Here is a 16,349-nt window from a genome sequence, read left to right on the forward strand (position 1 = left end):
GCCAGGTCCAGTTTCTAAGATCGAACCAATGGTTAGATCAAATCACATCTCTAACAGCTCGCTGCCTAACAATTTTCCTATTCTCATTAAAAAGTAATTGCTGAATCAGACACCTCATGTTTCCTTTATCTTCTAAAATCCTCTGGTTGTTGCTCGGATTATCAAACCAGTCCTTTTCAACCTAATTGCACTGTCAATAATGGGCCAGATGTGTATGGTGAGACCTACTTGTGGCTGTGTCAATTGCTCCACTCTATTCATGAAGCTTCCATAGCAGCTTCATTATTTATCCCCTACTCCAACACAATTTGGCTTGTGTGCCTGTGGTTTAAACTGGGTTTGAAGCATTTAATTTTGCCAACACAATTTTAGCGTATTAGTTTTGCCTCCTGTTCTCTCTCTGCCCTCCTTAATTACCATTTATTGCAAAGTCACACAGAAACATTAAATGCTAATTCTGATTTACATGTTCCTGGCCAAGAACAGGGATAATAATTTCCATCCAACACAACCTGAACTCATTTTACATAAGGGTGATTCAGAGTAGAGATTTGAAATCGTAATCAAGTCTTTCTCAAAATCGCCTTACCCTGGCAGTCATTCACTAATGTCTCTGCTAATTGGTAGGCAAATGGCAAAAAACAAAATCTCAATGTTACAGAAAAAAAAAACACACACAAAAAAACAACTTTGCAACAGCATTCACGAAATTGCTCGTCTCATCAGCACTTGCAACGTGACAGTTTAAAAAGAGAACACAACTCATTTTATTTGGTTAGATGGGGCTAATCCCACATCACCATAATCCCTCCTGATGTTTTATTGATTCTAAAGGACATTTAATCAGGAAGCAGCTCAGCACTAGAATCCTGCTAATTAGCAAGCAGCCACATTCCAAATGGGTTCCCAGTTGAACAGCAGATTAATGGACAATATGTACTAAAATAATGATTCGTGCATTCAGCTCCTAAAATGTGTGTCTAAATTGCATCTTTAATCTCTTAAGGATATAGGTTTGCATACAAAGCCCTTAACGGAATGAATTTAATTCAACAGAAGAAGCTTTAGACAATGACTGTTTAAGGATGAAACAGGTTTGTCACTTATATGTGCAATTCTTCACTGGTTTTGATGTCCTTGAACATTCAAAGGTCACATACAGGAATAAAGAAATCAGTGTGTTTCTCTGATATTCACATAAAACAGTGGGAAATTGAGAATATTGGTATAAATTGCCTAACTTCATTTGTTCCCCATTCACTCTTATTCTTGCATCTGATTCCTAGAACCTTGGTTCTGATAAACTTTAATCAAGTACGCTATATACCAGCTATAATGTGAGCTCTGATGCTTGCATTTTCTGCCTTTATATTGTTGCCTTTTGGGGACTCTCAGTTTTAGGTTATTGGTTTTCTACTCGGCTCTTAGCCCACTTCTCTATTTGTGCTGCTTAACCACCTCCCTTACCCTCACCCAACCACCACCAAGATTCCAGAGAAGGAAAACTCCCACGTTCAGAGCTGGTCTAGTGGAAATTCATTGGCTATGCTCAACCCTCTATCATCATTTATTTATCAATTGATGTTTCCCGTTCCCATTACCCTTCTTTATTTTTCTGTATTGCTCTTATCACCATGTGATATGTCACATATTCTAGCTTGTTTCCCTTCCCAATTAGAACACAAGCTTCATGAGGGAAGGGGCTTTGTTTTATTCGTATCTATATTCTCAATGACTAGAGTGGTACACGCTCAGTAAATGTTTGTTAAATAAATTAATTAGGTATTTACTGTGTCCCATGTGCTAAGTACCAGCCTACAAGATGTTGAGAATACGAGTATGAGGAAAACAGTCATGTTCTTTGCCAGCGTAGAGATCACTATCTAGACATAAACAAACAAATCATACAAATAAATATGTAATTACAAATGGTGATAAGTGCTAGGAAATACAATGACAAGGAATCTGATTTTGACGAAGTGGTTAAGAAAGGCTTTCTTCAATTTGACCATTGCTATGGATTAGGCAGAATTCATGTATCTACATCCTTCAGAGTGTTTTGAGACTACTTGTCCTCTAGTTCAGTTCAATTCCATGTTTGTTGAATACTTACTACTACCATGTTTCCTTGAAAATAAGACCTAGTCGGACAATCAGCTCTGAGGCGTCTTTTGGAGCAAAAATTAATATAAGACCTGGTATTATATTATATTATATTATATTATATTATATTATATTATATTATATTAAAGACCCAGTGTTATATTATAGTAAAGACCGGGTCTTATATTAATTTTTGCTCCAAAAGACGCATTAGAGCTGATTGTCTGTCTAGGTCTTATTTTCGGGGAAACATGGTATGTTACAGGCATTGCTCTGGACATTTGGCTTACATCAATGAATAAAACAAAGATCCTGCCTGCCCTATAGTCTATAGTCTATCAGAAATCAACAGATAACAACAATAAACATCACACATTAGCAAATTACCAAATACATTAGAAGTTGATACAGGTATAGAAGAAAGCAAAAGAAAATATGGTTGTTGGCGCAAATGGCTGGGGTCTACAATTTTAAATAGGGTGGTTAGTGTAGGCTTCATTGCCAAGGTGACATCCGAGCAAAAACTTGAAGGTGAAGGAGTTAGCATGAAGATATCTGGGGAAAAAGGAAACATTTAGAGGATAGGTGCTAAGTTGGATGTGTGCCTAACGTGTTTGAGGAAGACATGTTGTGACTGGAACATAATGAGCAAAGAAAGCTGTAGATGGAACCAGGGTAGTGATGAGGGAGCAGATCACATAGAACCCTTTGTAAGGACTTCAATTGTTTTTGTTTTCTTCCTCTGAGTGAAATAAGTTCCCTTTGCTATTATGAGCAAAACAATGACATAACTATTTTAGGTTTTAATAGGTCATTGTAGCCGCTGTATTGAGGATAAACTAGGAGCAAAGGAGAAGCAGAGTTCAGTTAGAAGGAAAGCTATTATAGTAATCCAGGAGGAAGATAATGGTAGCTTGGATGGGTGTGGTTTAGTAACAATAGAGCTGGTGAGAAGTGACCAGATTCTGGACATATTCTGAACATAGAGTTGATTTACAGATGGATTAAATATGAAATCTGAGGAAAGAGAAAAGCCAAAGGTTACCAGTATGTTGTGTTTTCATTTTAATTCAGTTCAGCATATTTTCTAATTTTTCTTGTGATTTCTTCTCTGACCATAGGTTATTTGAAAGTATATTAGACTGGGGTTATTGATTTTAGGGAGAAGACATTGTATTTTTCATCTCTACAAATTTTATTTTATTTGGGTCTCTTTCTATGTCTTCCCTATCTCTCATTATACTCATGCTTTCATACACCTTCTTAAACAGGTGAAGTGCATTTATAATTGCTCTTTTAATGCCCTTGTCTAATATTTCTACCATCTCTGTTGTTTATGAATTTGCTTCAATTAATTGGTTTTCTTCTAATGATAGATTATACTTTTCCTGCCTGGTAATTTTTGCACAAATGCCAGAAATTGTGAACTTTACATTTTTGATTTTTCAATATATGTATTTTTTTATTCCTTTAGAAATGTTGAGGATGTAGTTAAGTAAGTTGGAAACAGTTTGATTATTTTAAGCTTCATTATTGCTCTACAAATTTGTTAAATTTGTCTAGGGTAATTTGGCCGTACTACAGCATAATATCCTTCTGAGGACTCTACTCAATGCCACATGTGTTCCTCTCTGATTTGTGAAAATATGAACTATTCCCAACCCTGTTTGTGATCTAAGCATTTTCTACCTCTTTCTTTTGGTGTTTCTTTCTCTGGCCTTGGGTAGTTCCTCAAATGCATACATTAGCCAGCACTCACATGAAGACTTAGGGGCAACTGTTCAGAAAACTCCAGAGAGAACTTTCTGAGGATCTCTCCTCTTTGCCATTCTAGACTCCTTTGCCTTCCTGAGCTCCAAACTCTATCTCTTTAGTTCAAGGATAATGCTGGGCTCAGTTTGAATTCCCCCTTCTTGTTCAATAAGCTGAGCTTATCTCATTTGTTTTTCTTCTCTCAAGAATCACTGCTCAGTGTTGCCTCTTGTCCAATGTCTGAAAACCATTGCTTCATAGAGTTTGTCCTATGTTTTAGTTGTTTAAGTAGAATGGTAAATCTGATTATTGATAGTCTATAATGGCTAGAAATGGAAGCCTACTGCTTTTGTTTTTCTATGGCTAAGAAGACCTTTTGGTCTTAATATAAGCTAACCTTTTTTAACTCTGTTTTTAGGTAGTGAAATTGATTGTGTCACACACAAAATTTCTACTCTAAAGACAAATCTCTGTGTTTGGTATCCTGTCAGAGGACTATGTGAATAAAAATTCAACTTACTTTATTTCATCTTGGTAACCCAAATCTTGATGGCTGAGTAATGTTTCCAGGAGGCTCAAAGTCAGATATAATCCATGTTTCCCACAAATAGCCCTGACCTGCAAATAAGAGAGGATTTAAAGTTTCACTGTAATGAAGTTAAGAGTTGAATTTGCCTCCCATAATTAGAACTTACATGATTTTGACAAAGAATTAATACTCAGGAGTGGACTATACCATTAGGATATCATCCAGGACAAGAACGTCCAACTGGATGCTCATCAATAGCAAATTTGTATTTGATTCCCACAGAGATGTAGTTCATTACCCAGAAGTCACTGAACTTGGAGATTCTGATCTTACATTTTTATTAGCCATGGGATTGGTGGTCAAGGCCTAGAAATTATATATGTATATACTTATTAGATAGGTAAATTGCAAATATTTTTGTGTATCTACTTTGATTGAAAAAACAAGCTTTTTATTAGCATGGTTAATATTACTACCTGCATTTTAGGAAACCAAGGCTTAGATAGATTAAGTGACTTCCTCGATATCACATAATTAATAAATTATGGAACTTAGTCTAGAAACCAGATGTTCAATAAATATTTGTTGGATGAATGAATGAAGTGTCACAACAGTTTCCCAAGTACTTAATATTTTCTGAGTCTAACTGACAAACCAGTTCAGTTCTCAGGTTGGTGGGTGGCTGATACTCAGATTCAAATGTGAAAAACCTTTAGGGGTGTGATAGCACATGTTGTATGCTTCGTACAATGTTTAAGCATATAGACTTTGGAATGAAACAGGACTTATTCTGAACACTTACCTGCTCCCTGTGATTTGTGCAACCTCAGGAAGTTAGTTAACCTTTCTATGTCCAATGACTTCAACTACTAAATAAGACTGGTCTTCTCTACTTCCTAGGGTTTTGTGAAGATTGCATGAGAAAACAAGTGGTTAGAATAGTCCTCGGCTTTCAGTAGACATTAGATTAATATGTGTTAAGTGAAGAAAAGTAAGAAGGGAAAGGAGAGGAAGAAAAAGGGAGAGGGCAGGAAAGAGAGAAGAGGAAAGGATAAAGAAAAGCAATGTCTATTTAGCGTTTGGGATAGATAGTAGCTACTGAAAAGTAGCTAGTATTATTATTTTGAGAGGAAGTTCAGTACAGTAACTGCATTAAGCGTGTCTTTTTCTTCTGATGTTTTGACCTCCTGGGGCCTTGCTGACTCTGGAGACATTGCTCCTCCCAGGGCTAGCCACTTCCTAGATATGGTACAGGATAGGCTTGAGAGGGTGCCTTTCATATGCAAACCGACCACCTTCTTTATTGAGGCTCTCACACTTGGGCCACTATTTCTCTGCCAAGTACCAGGCAACTCGGGACAGACCATATGTCCCAGAGCCCAAATTATTCAAGCTAGGCAATCCTAAACCTTACCCTGCCTTGCCCATTGCACTATGAAGCCTCTTGCTTCCAGCTCATCCTCTGCACCTCCTGACAGACCCTGGTGCTTCCCCGTGTGACTGTGTGATATGCCACACTCCCTTATCTTGGGAACTGTAACACACTATCATTTCAATGGCAGTCATCTGATCTGTTGGTTTGATCATACCTGAAGAATAAAACCTAGACTTTAAAACAGTGACAAAAATATAATTTACATTTGTCTTTATGGAAGGAAACAAATCTGTGTTTGAAACTTGCAAATATTACTAGGTGTAGAGGAGTTGTGCCAGGAAAGCTTAACAACAAAAGGTCGATTTGAAACGTGAAAAATGAGTAAGAGTTTGCCAGAAGAATAAGGGGTTGGGGAGAATTCCAGGCAGATGAAAAGCATGTGCAAATAATGGGTGAGAAAGAGCATGGTTCTTGTTAGAAACTACAAATATTTTGACATCCACTCTACTAGAGTTTTATACCCCTTTTCAGGCTGGGCAGTAGTTATCGGTTCATTAGAGCTTCTCTACATAACAGTGGCTTCCTCAGGGTTGGGATTGTATTTCATTCATTTTCCTATCACCATTACCTAGCACAGTGTTGAAAAAACAAAAGATCGATTACTATTGAATAAATGACTGTATGGATGAACGAGGAAGTGAATGAACGAGTTGAAGACACTGAAGAGTGTAGTGTATATGGACAGAGATTGGCAAAAAACAAATTTAGAGAGGTAGAAATTAGTCACATTATGCCATTTTACTCCATACATAAGAATTGATTTGTCCTTATGATTAAAGCATATTGATGTATTTTTAAACATCAATATTAAGAGGTTATTCTAAAAATAGTTCATTTACTTCTGGCAATATTGAGTTTTGCTTGAGGCTAAAGTGAACAGCAGATTAGAAATAGTACATCAGGGTTCCTAGAAACGATTGATTGATAGCTGCTAAGACCTGACTGCTGACAGTTGTAGAGGAGTAATAGAAACATTTATCAGAAAATCCTGGCAATTTAGTGTTATTCAGGATTATTGCTAAAATCCTTTAAAGCATGAATATTCATAATGATGACCCTTGTTCAATAAGAAAGCATTTGATTATGGGAAGTTTCTTCTATTTGATAAGAAATTTAAAAAATCAAAATGTAAATAAATTCTGTGTTATTTAGAAAATGACATGTGAAATAAATATTCATTTCCCCGAAGTGCTCTGTGAAACAGTGGTGCACAGATGCTCTCTCAACTTCCTCTCTTCCCATTTATGGCTCCATTTACTACTTAAGCCATCACTATACTCAAACTGTGTTTACCAAGTCACTAGTAACCTCCATGGGTTTCGAGTTAATGAATGCTTTTCAGTCCTGATTATAAATGGTCTCATCACAGCATGCAACATGGCTGATCATGCCCTCCTTCTACACATCTCTTCTCCTGGCGTTCTTGACCACTCCCATGTCTCTTTTGATTATTTTTGGTCTCCTTCGTTGGCTTCTCTTTGTCTACCTATTTCTTAACAATGAGTGCCCTCCTCAACCTTCCCTTCTCACTTTTCATTGTGTCCTTGGTAATCCTAACTACTCCCATGGTGTTGACTCCATATTGAAGATTCGTAAATCATTATTTAGTTTTAATCTCTCAACCCAGATCAACGTGTTCAAAACTTCTTTTACCCCTCCAAACTGCTCCTTTTCTGTTTCCTATCTTGGAGAATGGTGCCACCATCCACTAAGTTGCCAAAGCCAGAATCTTAAGAGTCATTTTTGATTCTTTTAAATTCAGGGCCCACATCCAATTAGTCACCCAGACCTACTTTTGTACCTCCTTAATACCTCCATCTGTCCTGCTACTGTCCTGGTTTAAACCCTCGTAATTTCTTGTTTGAATTACGGGACCAGCCTTCCAAAGAGTTTCTCTGCCTCTAATTCTCTATATTCTATCAGTGCTCTTTTAAATTTCAAGTTTGATCATATCATTCACTTGTTTAATATCCGTTGACGATTCCTCTGGGCCTTCAGGATAAAGTTCACACTCCTTACAAACTTCATAAACTGGCTCCTACTTTCCATTCTAGCATCAACTTGAGCACCATCTACTACTGTCCCCAGCCACCATACATTCACTATGTCCTGCCTTACGAATGACTTACAGCTCCTGAATTAACCATGTGCTCTCATTTCAGTGCCATTTCTCATTGCTCCTTTTTCCTAGAACACATTTCCCATCCCTTTGCGCTTTCCCCCAATTCTTTGCCAGATTCACCTGTCCTCTAAGATTTAGTATTTACATCCTCTCCTCTGGAGAGTTTTTGGGCTCCGCTCGGTTGATGTTTCTTCTCTGTGTTCAAAGTTACTGACATCATTGCATTTGTTATATGGAATTGTGACAACCTGTTTAAAATGTCACCTTTCCCCCGAGCTCCTGAAATCATAATGGTCTGTGTTCCTTAGCCTTATATCACAGTTCCCAGAATACATTGAGCGATTAACATGTTGAATGCAATAATAGGATAAACATGCCATATTGATCAGAAAGATGGCTATTGCACTGGAAAAAGGGAATGATTTGAAGTTAGTGGAAATAATTTTATAGTATTAGGGTAGAGTGTACAGATATAGAAACAACCAAATACAAAAGAGGAGCCTGACGAACTGCAGAAGAGTGTCTTATAGTCCTGGTCACTGGGTAAATTAGTGTCAAGCTGGGTCTTGCCACAAGAAGAAACTTCACGTTCACAAACCTTGATTCACTGAGTAACAGGACTCCCTCTTGCTGATAATGAGGAAGCTGCATGACAATGAAGCAGAGAGTAATTGGAAGTACAGTCACCTGTGCTCTAGCTAGTTCCTCCTTGGAGGAAGGTCTGGGAGTAGTTTGGGATGTAGAGGGGAAAGAGGATGAGTTCAAGATATGAAGAATACAGATTATGTCTAAAAGAGTTCAATGGAGCCTGCATGCTTGGGAGTGTCTTAGGCTCTACAGACGTGTTGAATCTACTTGGGCAATGGTCAGAGCAGTTAATAAATGTGGATCCACGTTGCCTCAGCAGTTCTTCCAGAAGCCATCATTGCATCAAAGACATGCTACAGAAATAGGATGAGTGAATCCACAGAATGAGGATGACAGATATTTGATATGTTTTCATAGTGTTCTATGACAATGGTCAAAATTGCATTGATTTGAGTGACATGACTCATGATTGCCCATCAAGATTGCATTTATTTATCTGAGAAGCTACAGATGATCTGTGAACCCTCTGAAATGCTGGCTGTGAGGATGTGCCTCAGCGCCCCCTTCCCTCACCCAGCACAGGGTGCATAGATTTTACAAGAAACTTAAGGAGATCTGTGATTCTCTCCCCGGTTCTCCAACGAAATTGAGTACTGGTCAAAAAGAAAAACGCTTTCAACTCAGATGATGTTTCCTAGTCCACTCTGAAGTCCTGTGTCCAGGAGCAAGGATACTGGGGTAGAATGGCTGCTGCTTTCTGTATCCAACGTCCCTTGGGCCTCAATTTGTCTTACATTCTGGGGAAACAGAATTCTATTTTACATACCTCCCAGAACTGTAATATACTTAGAGTGAGTTCCAGATGTCTTAAGAGATGCCAGATGGCTCACAAGACGCAGACCAGCTTAAAGGAAAATGTGCCCCATTTCCTGGGATATGAACCACAAATTTAAACTGTTGGGGCCAGCTGTGGGGGAAGTTCAAGGCCTGCTCCGATACCCAGTGCTCACTGTGGCCATCCCTTGACCTTGGGAAAGGCCTACCTTCCTTTGGCTGTTTTGAAGTGCTAATTTCAACAAACATTGATTTTTTTATTAAGAAAGAAGGGAAACTAATGTTTACTCATGCCTCATATATCAGACAGTGTGCTAAGTGCCTTCACATACTTATATTGTTTAATATATAGACACAGGAAGTAAATATTTGGAACCCAGTAAATATATAGACCCAGGAAGTAAATATTTGGAACCCAGTTTTCTCAGATGAAAAAATCTGAGACACAAAGAGTTCAAGCAAACTTATTTTGATTTTCAAGTCATTTATGTTCAATTCTATGAGTATCATCTGAGAACATTCAAGTTTCACTGATGCTGTTATGTAGTTTCTGATAACAAAGAATTGATGCTTTATTTCTACTGATCTAATTCCTGAACATGATAAATGTTATTTATCACCTGTGAAATCTCCTGTAGTGTTCTCTCTCTCTTTCTAGTGAAACGTGTTTGCATACACACTTACACATGTACATACTGTCCTGAGCTTTGCCTTTACATGCTTAGATGACTGTAAATGAAAGCACAGAGAAAGCTACTTCTATGCTAGAATAAGAACCCACTTTCAGTAAACATCACTTGTTCTTTTAATTCTCTGACTCGCTCAATTCTAACCCATGTTTCCCTAGATAAAAGGTATTTGCCAATCTTTCCAACACGACTTCCCCCCTTCTACCCGGTAATTTAATTTCTAATCCCTTCTACTCCTCTGGAATTGTAACTCTTGTATCCTGGGCTCAGTGGAAACTTCCAGATATGTTCTGCCTGGCAGAGTCCCAATTCTGGCTCTTAATTTCCAGTTCTCTTCTATACTTTGAATCCTGCCTCTCATACTTGTTAGGTGTCTCCCTTGAATGATTCAACGGGCCTCTCTAAGACTCAGTTTTTAAAATTTATTAAATGGATATTATAACACCTGCTTAGATTTTTTTTTAGTTATTTATAAGTGTTAAATAAAATGAGATAATGTAAGTAAAGCATTTGGCGCAGTACTTGTCACTTAGCAAGAGGTCAAAGCTCAGTGATGATGGGTTGCTGTTAATGGAATTATAGTCACAGTGGTAATTATTATTTCACCTGTATGCATGGTGGCCTCATGACTGGGCTTTGTAGTTAACATGGTTCTAGATCTTCTTCCACGAAACACTTCTGCACGGTTAATTAATGCTCCAAAACAGTATGCTAATCTCTATGAGCAATAAATCAAATCAGTCCCTACAATTTGGTGTTCCCAAGGAATGGGATACCACATGCTGACCTCCCTGGAAGTTGGTAGAGGGTGTGAGAAATGAACACTTGGCCTTGGAAAAATATTTGTTTTCCATTGTGAAATAGTATTTGGGTATTGTCATATTCTCTATTGTTAACACAAAACATAGCCCAGTGTAAGTAATTTCTGGATCAATTCTGCACATTTCACAATTCCTTTCCTATTTTGTTTTTCTCCTCTCTGGCACGGAAAACAAAACCAAACAAAAACCAGTGTAATGTAATCCACAAGCATAACACACATCATAACTGTGCTTTCTTACCATAGACCCAATGCCCTGAGGTAGCCTTTTAGAGATGAACTCATCTGAAATATAATTTTGGTTACCTTGGGTGGGGGTAGGCAGCCAGAAAATGAGCGATCTTCTTTTCGAAAACTCAGGTGAAGGTTGTCTATGTTGAGTTTGCCATTGGTTGTCTTTAGTGCCATCTTTAAGATCTCCAGCAGGCTCTTGTTCACTTCTGGCTGGGAGCTGGAGTCTTGAGGGGCAGTACCGCGTGGAGGGGCAGGGGAAAGGCTGTGAAAAGATGATCCACTGAAAGCTGCTGCATGTTTCCACACTATGTCTCTCACCCCTGTTGTACATTCTGGAACCAGAGAACCCACCCAGTAAGGCCTTCTAAATCTCGGTAACCTGGTCGTAGGATTTCATAGATTAAGGCAAATCTGTTCCATTGTAATGAGCACCACAGTCTCTTTTGCAGGAGGAACCAATGAATTCGATTAGAACATGGACCAAAATTTGTAATCTACTCGCTCATGTTTCTAGGTTGAGAAAATGTTTGAAGTGACATAGTAGTTTACTGCTTGATCTTCCTTTGTTTTAAGCCCAGATAATCAAACTATTCATTCTCACAAGCAAAGCAAAGCAAAGTAAAGCAGCTCCTGCCAGATCCCTGTAACCAAGGAAGCCGTATAGAAGGAAGTCTTAATCCAGGTGAACTTCCTGCATTATCCTTGACTCTGCTATTAGTGCCTGGAAAACCCAGACAAGATTTGGGAGTAATTATGTATTTACTGGGTGGCATGCTAATGTACGAAATTTTTCAGATGGTTTATCTAACTGACTATTGTTACATTACATAATAAGTGAAAAATACCAGGGTGATAAAGTGTTAGAGTCATTTGTTTTATGAAAGAGTTTGAGATGTTTACTCATTTAACATTCAAAGCTATGTGTCCTCTCAGATTTGGCTGAACTTTATTTTCTGCAGGGAAGCTTTGCCTAGTTTCCATTGTCTCGATGTTAAGTGCCACTTCCCTAGAGGGATATTTTATGAAATCTCCCATCTTCCACTCATAGAAATCAGTTTACTTTCAGTGGTGTGCTGGTAAATCTTCAACAACCAGCTCTTGAAGATAAAGCCCTAACTTGGGGCATTTCTGATTTTCACGTGTAAATGCTCCCACCATGGTTGATGTGAAGCTACCCATATGATGTCGCTGAATGCAGAGTTGGGAACTAATGCTCACAGTGGGTCCTCATAATGCTCCAGCCCCTTCTGCTTGATAAACTCTTTCACAGTTCCTTGTTCTTTCCCTTACTAAGTTGCCCTCAAGTTGTGGCTGTGTCTTTCTTTCTTTAGTCCTTGTTTCATGTCTGACTTCCCTAGCAGTCTGCTCCATAAGAAGTGGGCTGAGTCTGTTTTGTTCCGTACGGTTTCCAGGGATCTTGTACAGTACATGGAATTGATTATTTTTAGATGTATTTCACTTTTCCAAAAGGTCATACTGTATCTTCGTTTTTGCTCTGTTACTCTTACTTGAACTTTGGCCCTAAACTATACCATTCTGAACTAGTTAGTAATAGCTAATATTTTCCAAAAGCTTGGTACAGGAAAGGAGAAGTGGTTGTCTTTGTTTTGGTTGCCTAGCTCCGCATCCTCCTTTCCTTGCTCAGGAGTTCCCAGCTCAGGAGACTGTCTCTCACTCCAGCAGAGGAAAATGCCAGCTATTCTCTTTGCTGTGCAGGGTATAGGATTCCTGACGGCCTTGCCAATCAGAAGTATCTGTCCCAGATTTGGATCAGAATTTTCTCCTTCTCTTTCCTTTTCTTGCGATGGCAGTTTCTGGGGGTAGGCATTCATGGGACTCTAGCCCCCTACTCACTACACTGATTATTGAATGGGAAGGTATTGTACGAACCCATTTACTGCAGCTGGTGGGGTCTCTTAGAAAACCTGTTGTAGGAGTTGAATTAATTTGGTCCAACTTAGGGGATGCGAGCTGTTGACACTCCTGCTTCCACTGGTGATGCTGGAGGCTTTTTAAACATCACAGAGCTGCCTCATTAAAGGCTCTACCTGATAGAACATGAGAGGGCATTTTCCCGAGTAGCACATTAATTAGCAAAGAGACTGGATTTATTACAGGCCATCAGTCCTGTGCTTCTACACACACACACACACACACACACACACACACACACAGAGTCTGGTTTGTATAAAGCCGCACCTTCTCTGATGAGTTCAAAATGGTCTCTTTATGCACCTTTTTATAGAGTAGATATCCAGATGTCTTTGCATGTGAAATGATGCAAGCTCTTTGGATAATTGGAGGTGCCAATTACATTTAACAAATATTTATTGAGCATCTCCCACGTTTCTGGAACAATGCTAGAAGAGCTATGTGAGACATTGAGTTGTCCAGGACAGACACTATATCTAACCTCAAATGCAAAATAAGTAATTATAAATACAATGTCTTTTATGAAGGGGAAATAACTATGGGACCATACAGCAAAGAGACTTAACCTAGTCTAGGGCTCAAGAGGGGCTTCCTATCTAGGACTCATAAGACTAATATCTGTCAATGAATGACCATGTTTTTCAGTGCAGTCTATTACCTCTCACGGCCCAACTCTTATAACCTGTATTATATGAAGTGTGGTTGCTGATTATTAAAACTGTACAGGGCTTTATGGCTCTCAGTAGGACAGTTACTCCCAGAGCAATATTTGCCTGGCATATCCACATGGCAGTCTCACTTTCTTTGGACTGTGAACCCTTGAAGGAGAAACTAGGCCTTGCCAACTTCTGAGTTCACTGTGCCCGGCAAAGTGTGCCTGGCAAGCAGCTGGTATTCAATGAATGTTTGTTGAATGAAGTATCAGAGTCAAGAGGGGCACCCTGTAGAAGGAAATTAAGTCGCTTGGCTCAGGAATATTTGTACAGAAAACCCTACTTTTTTCTTACAGTAAAGAGGTAAACTCCTATGACATGGCTCTTAGCCACTATGTCACATTATTTGTAACTAAAAAGAGTGTCTTCTGGTAAGATAGTTTAAAGATAGTAACAAACAGTTATATAGCACTTTAATATGTACCATGTACTTTTTTAAGAACTTTGCATTAATTAACTCAGTTACTCTTTTAAATCTCTGACGTGAAGTCTATTGTTCCCATTTTATAGTTGGAGAACAGAAGCACAGAGAGGGTGACTAGTCCAAAGTTGCAGAGCCACTTAGTGGCAGAGAAAAGGATTGAGCCCAGGCTCCTGGCAGTGGGGTTATTATGCTTCTAACCACTGCACTTTGTCATTTTTCTTGGAGAAAGCAGAGAGTATCATGCTTTACTGTGTCTCATCTCTAATGATATTCCTCACATCCTACTTTTACTTTTAATCATTTCTTGTCCTTGAGATTATGGGAAGGGATTATTGATTCTTATACTTCAGACCTTTCTGTGCTACTATCTGTAGCCCAGGAGTTCACTGACTACACATACGTATATCTAGAATCACACTCTCGGTGAGTTCTGCACCAGTACACCCTCTTTTCTCATTTCATAATGAGGTTTTTCATTTTCACAAGACAGCCTCATAAAAAAGACACATACTTGATGTTTAAGAAACATATGCAATTGCTGCAAATAATTTTCTATGCCTACCTATGTACAACAGAGAGAGAGAGAGAGAGAGAGAGAGAGAGAGAGAGAGAGAGAGAGAGAATGATAAGCATAAGCCAAGTGTTGTTGAAAAGCAAGGTGGGTCTACATTGGGTGAGCTTTCAGAGTGAATGGCCTCCAAGATATCTGGCAGCTCCAGAAGTCTCAGGATAGTATGCCCACGAAAAGGGAGAAAGTACCTTTCGCCATGGTGGCCACCACCCTGAGTTTTCCTCAGGCTGCTGTCCACAAGTCTTTCGCTCTGCTGTGGATCTTCTGAAGTGGCAACTTTTAAAAACCAGAGTAGCTTTTCATAATTCACCTGAAAAATTAAATATAAAACAGACCATTCTCATTTATCTTACATGTAAGGGAAAGAAGACTGCTGAGGTAAAATGTACTTGGAACATTTTTCCCATTTAAAGTTTTAAAACCACTTTAAAATATATTATTTATTAGTGCTTTTTACCAATTATTCCTATTATTCTCCATTCTGAACAAATGGTAAAATTGTCCTTCCTGGTAACCTTGTTGGGTAGGGCCGTGTGACCAGCTCTGACCAATAAGTTGTGAGCAGAAGCCATAGGGGCTACTCCTGGGTTGAGGATTAAACTACTGACATGAGACCCTCCAGAGCTCTCATTTTCCTGCGCTGACATCATGTCCAAAAATATTCCACAGTGTCTGTTTCATCAGCCTGGGTTTTGGAGCTAAGATAATGACAGTAATGAGAAGAGGCTGTGGCTGATTCATTACAGAAGTGTAATGTAAATGAAAAATCAGCTTTTGTTTTAAGCAACTGAGACTCTGAGGCTATTTATTACTACATAATAATCTAGCCTCTAGCCTCTCTCTCTCTCTCTCTCTCTCTCTCTCTCTCTCTCTCTCTCTCTCTCTCTCACACACACACACACACACACATACACACAACTCTTAAATTTTATATATATATATATATATATATATATATATATATATATATATATATATGTTTATATTTTGATATATAAAGCAAATATATTCAGATTTTTTGGGGACAAGGCCTTACTAAACTAAGTAAAAAAAAATCTCAAGCCTTTTTTTTTTTTTTTTTACACGGGAAAGCACTGAATGAATGGCGTCCATTTCCATTGCTGGGCTGGATGACATCCTAGGGACAGTGGTGGGCAGAGAACTCCAGAGCAGTGGGTAGCAGTGGAGGGAAGCTAGGTAGGGTACCTGATATAAACTAAGTGTCAGGGCAGAAAATTGGATTGAACTGAAGATTCATACAGTTCGTACTGGTAAGTTGACATTGTGTTGCTAAATACTTCTCATAAATATATAACCAATTTCACTTATTATATTACTAACTACTCAGACTATCCCTATGAGCTTGGTTTTGGCCGAGTTTTCTATCAACACAGGCTCACTAATTGCTACCCATTGCCATTACTTCTTCCTATTTTAGGATATTTTCCTCTAGTTCTCTGAATTTGCTTACACTTAGACCATGCTTTGTATTCACTCACAAATGTGAGCTTGGAAAGTGCAAGCAGAAAAAGAACCCTGCCCTTGTATTGGGGAAACTTTGTATCTCGGCCTTGGATCTGTTATTAATGATCTGGGTGCCCTG

At 38.6% G+C, this 16,349-nt stretch overlaps 1 protein-coding gene across 1 annotated transcript in view; it reads right to left on the reverse strand.

Annotated features, from left to right (window-relative positions):
- Positions 1-16,349, reverse strand: part of C14H1orf87 (chromosome 14 C1orf87 homolog) — a 68,004-nt gene that overhangs the window by 23,643 nt on the left and 28,012 nt on the right. Inside the window, exons 6-8 of the mRNA XM_074334801.2 lie at positions 14,935-15,056; positions 11,179-11,368; positions 4,376-4,473 (exon numbers count right to left, since the gene is read on the reverse strand). Coding sequence (XP_074190902.2) covers positions 4,376-4,473; positions 11,179-11,368; positions 14,935-15,056 — 410 coding nt within the window. The remainder of the gene's footprint in view (positions 1-4,375; positions 4,474-11,178; positions 11,369-14,934; positions 15,057-16,349) is intronic.

Source organism: Rhinolophus sinicus, chromosome 14 (assembly GCF_057876585.1).
Source record: "Rhinolophus sinicus isolate RSI-liver-muscle chromosome 14, RSI-T2T, whole genome shotgun sequence".
NCBI classification, from domain to species: Eukaryota; Metazoa; Chordata; class Mammalia; order Chiroptera; family Rhinolophidae; genus Rhinolophus; species Rhinolophus sinicus.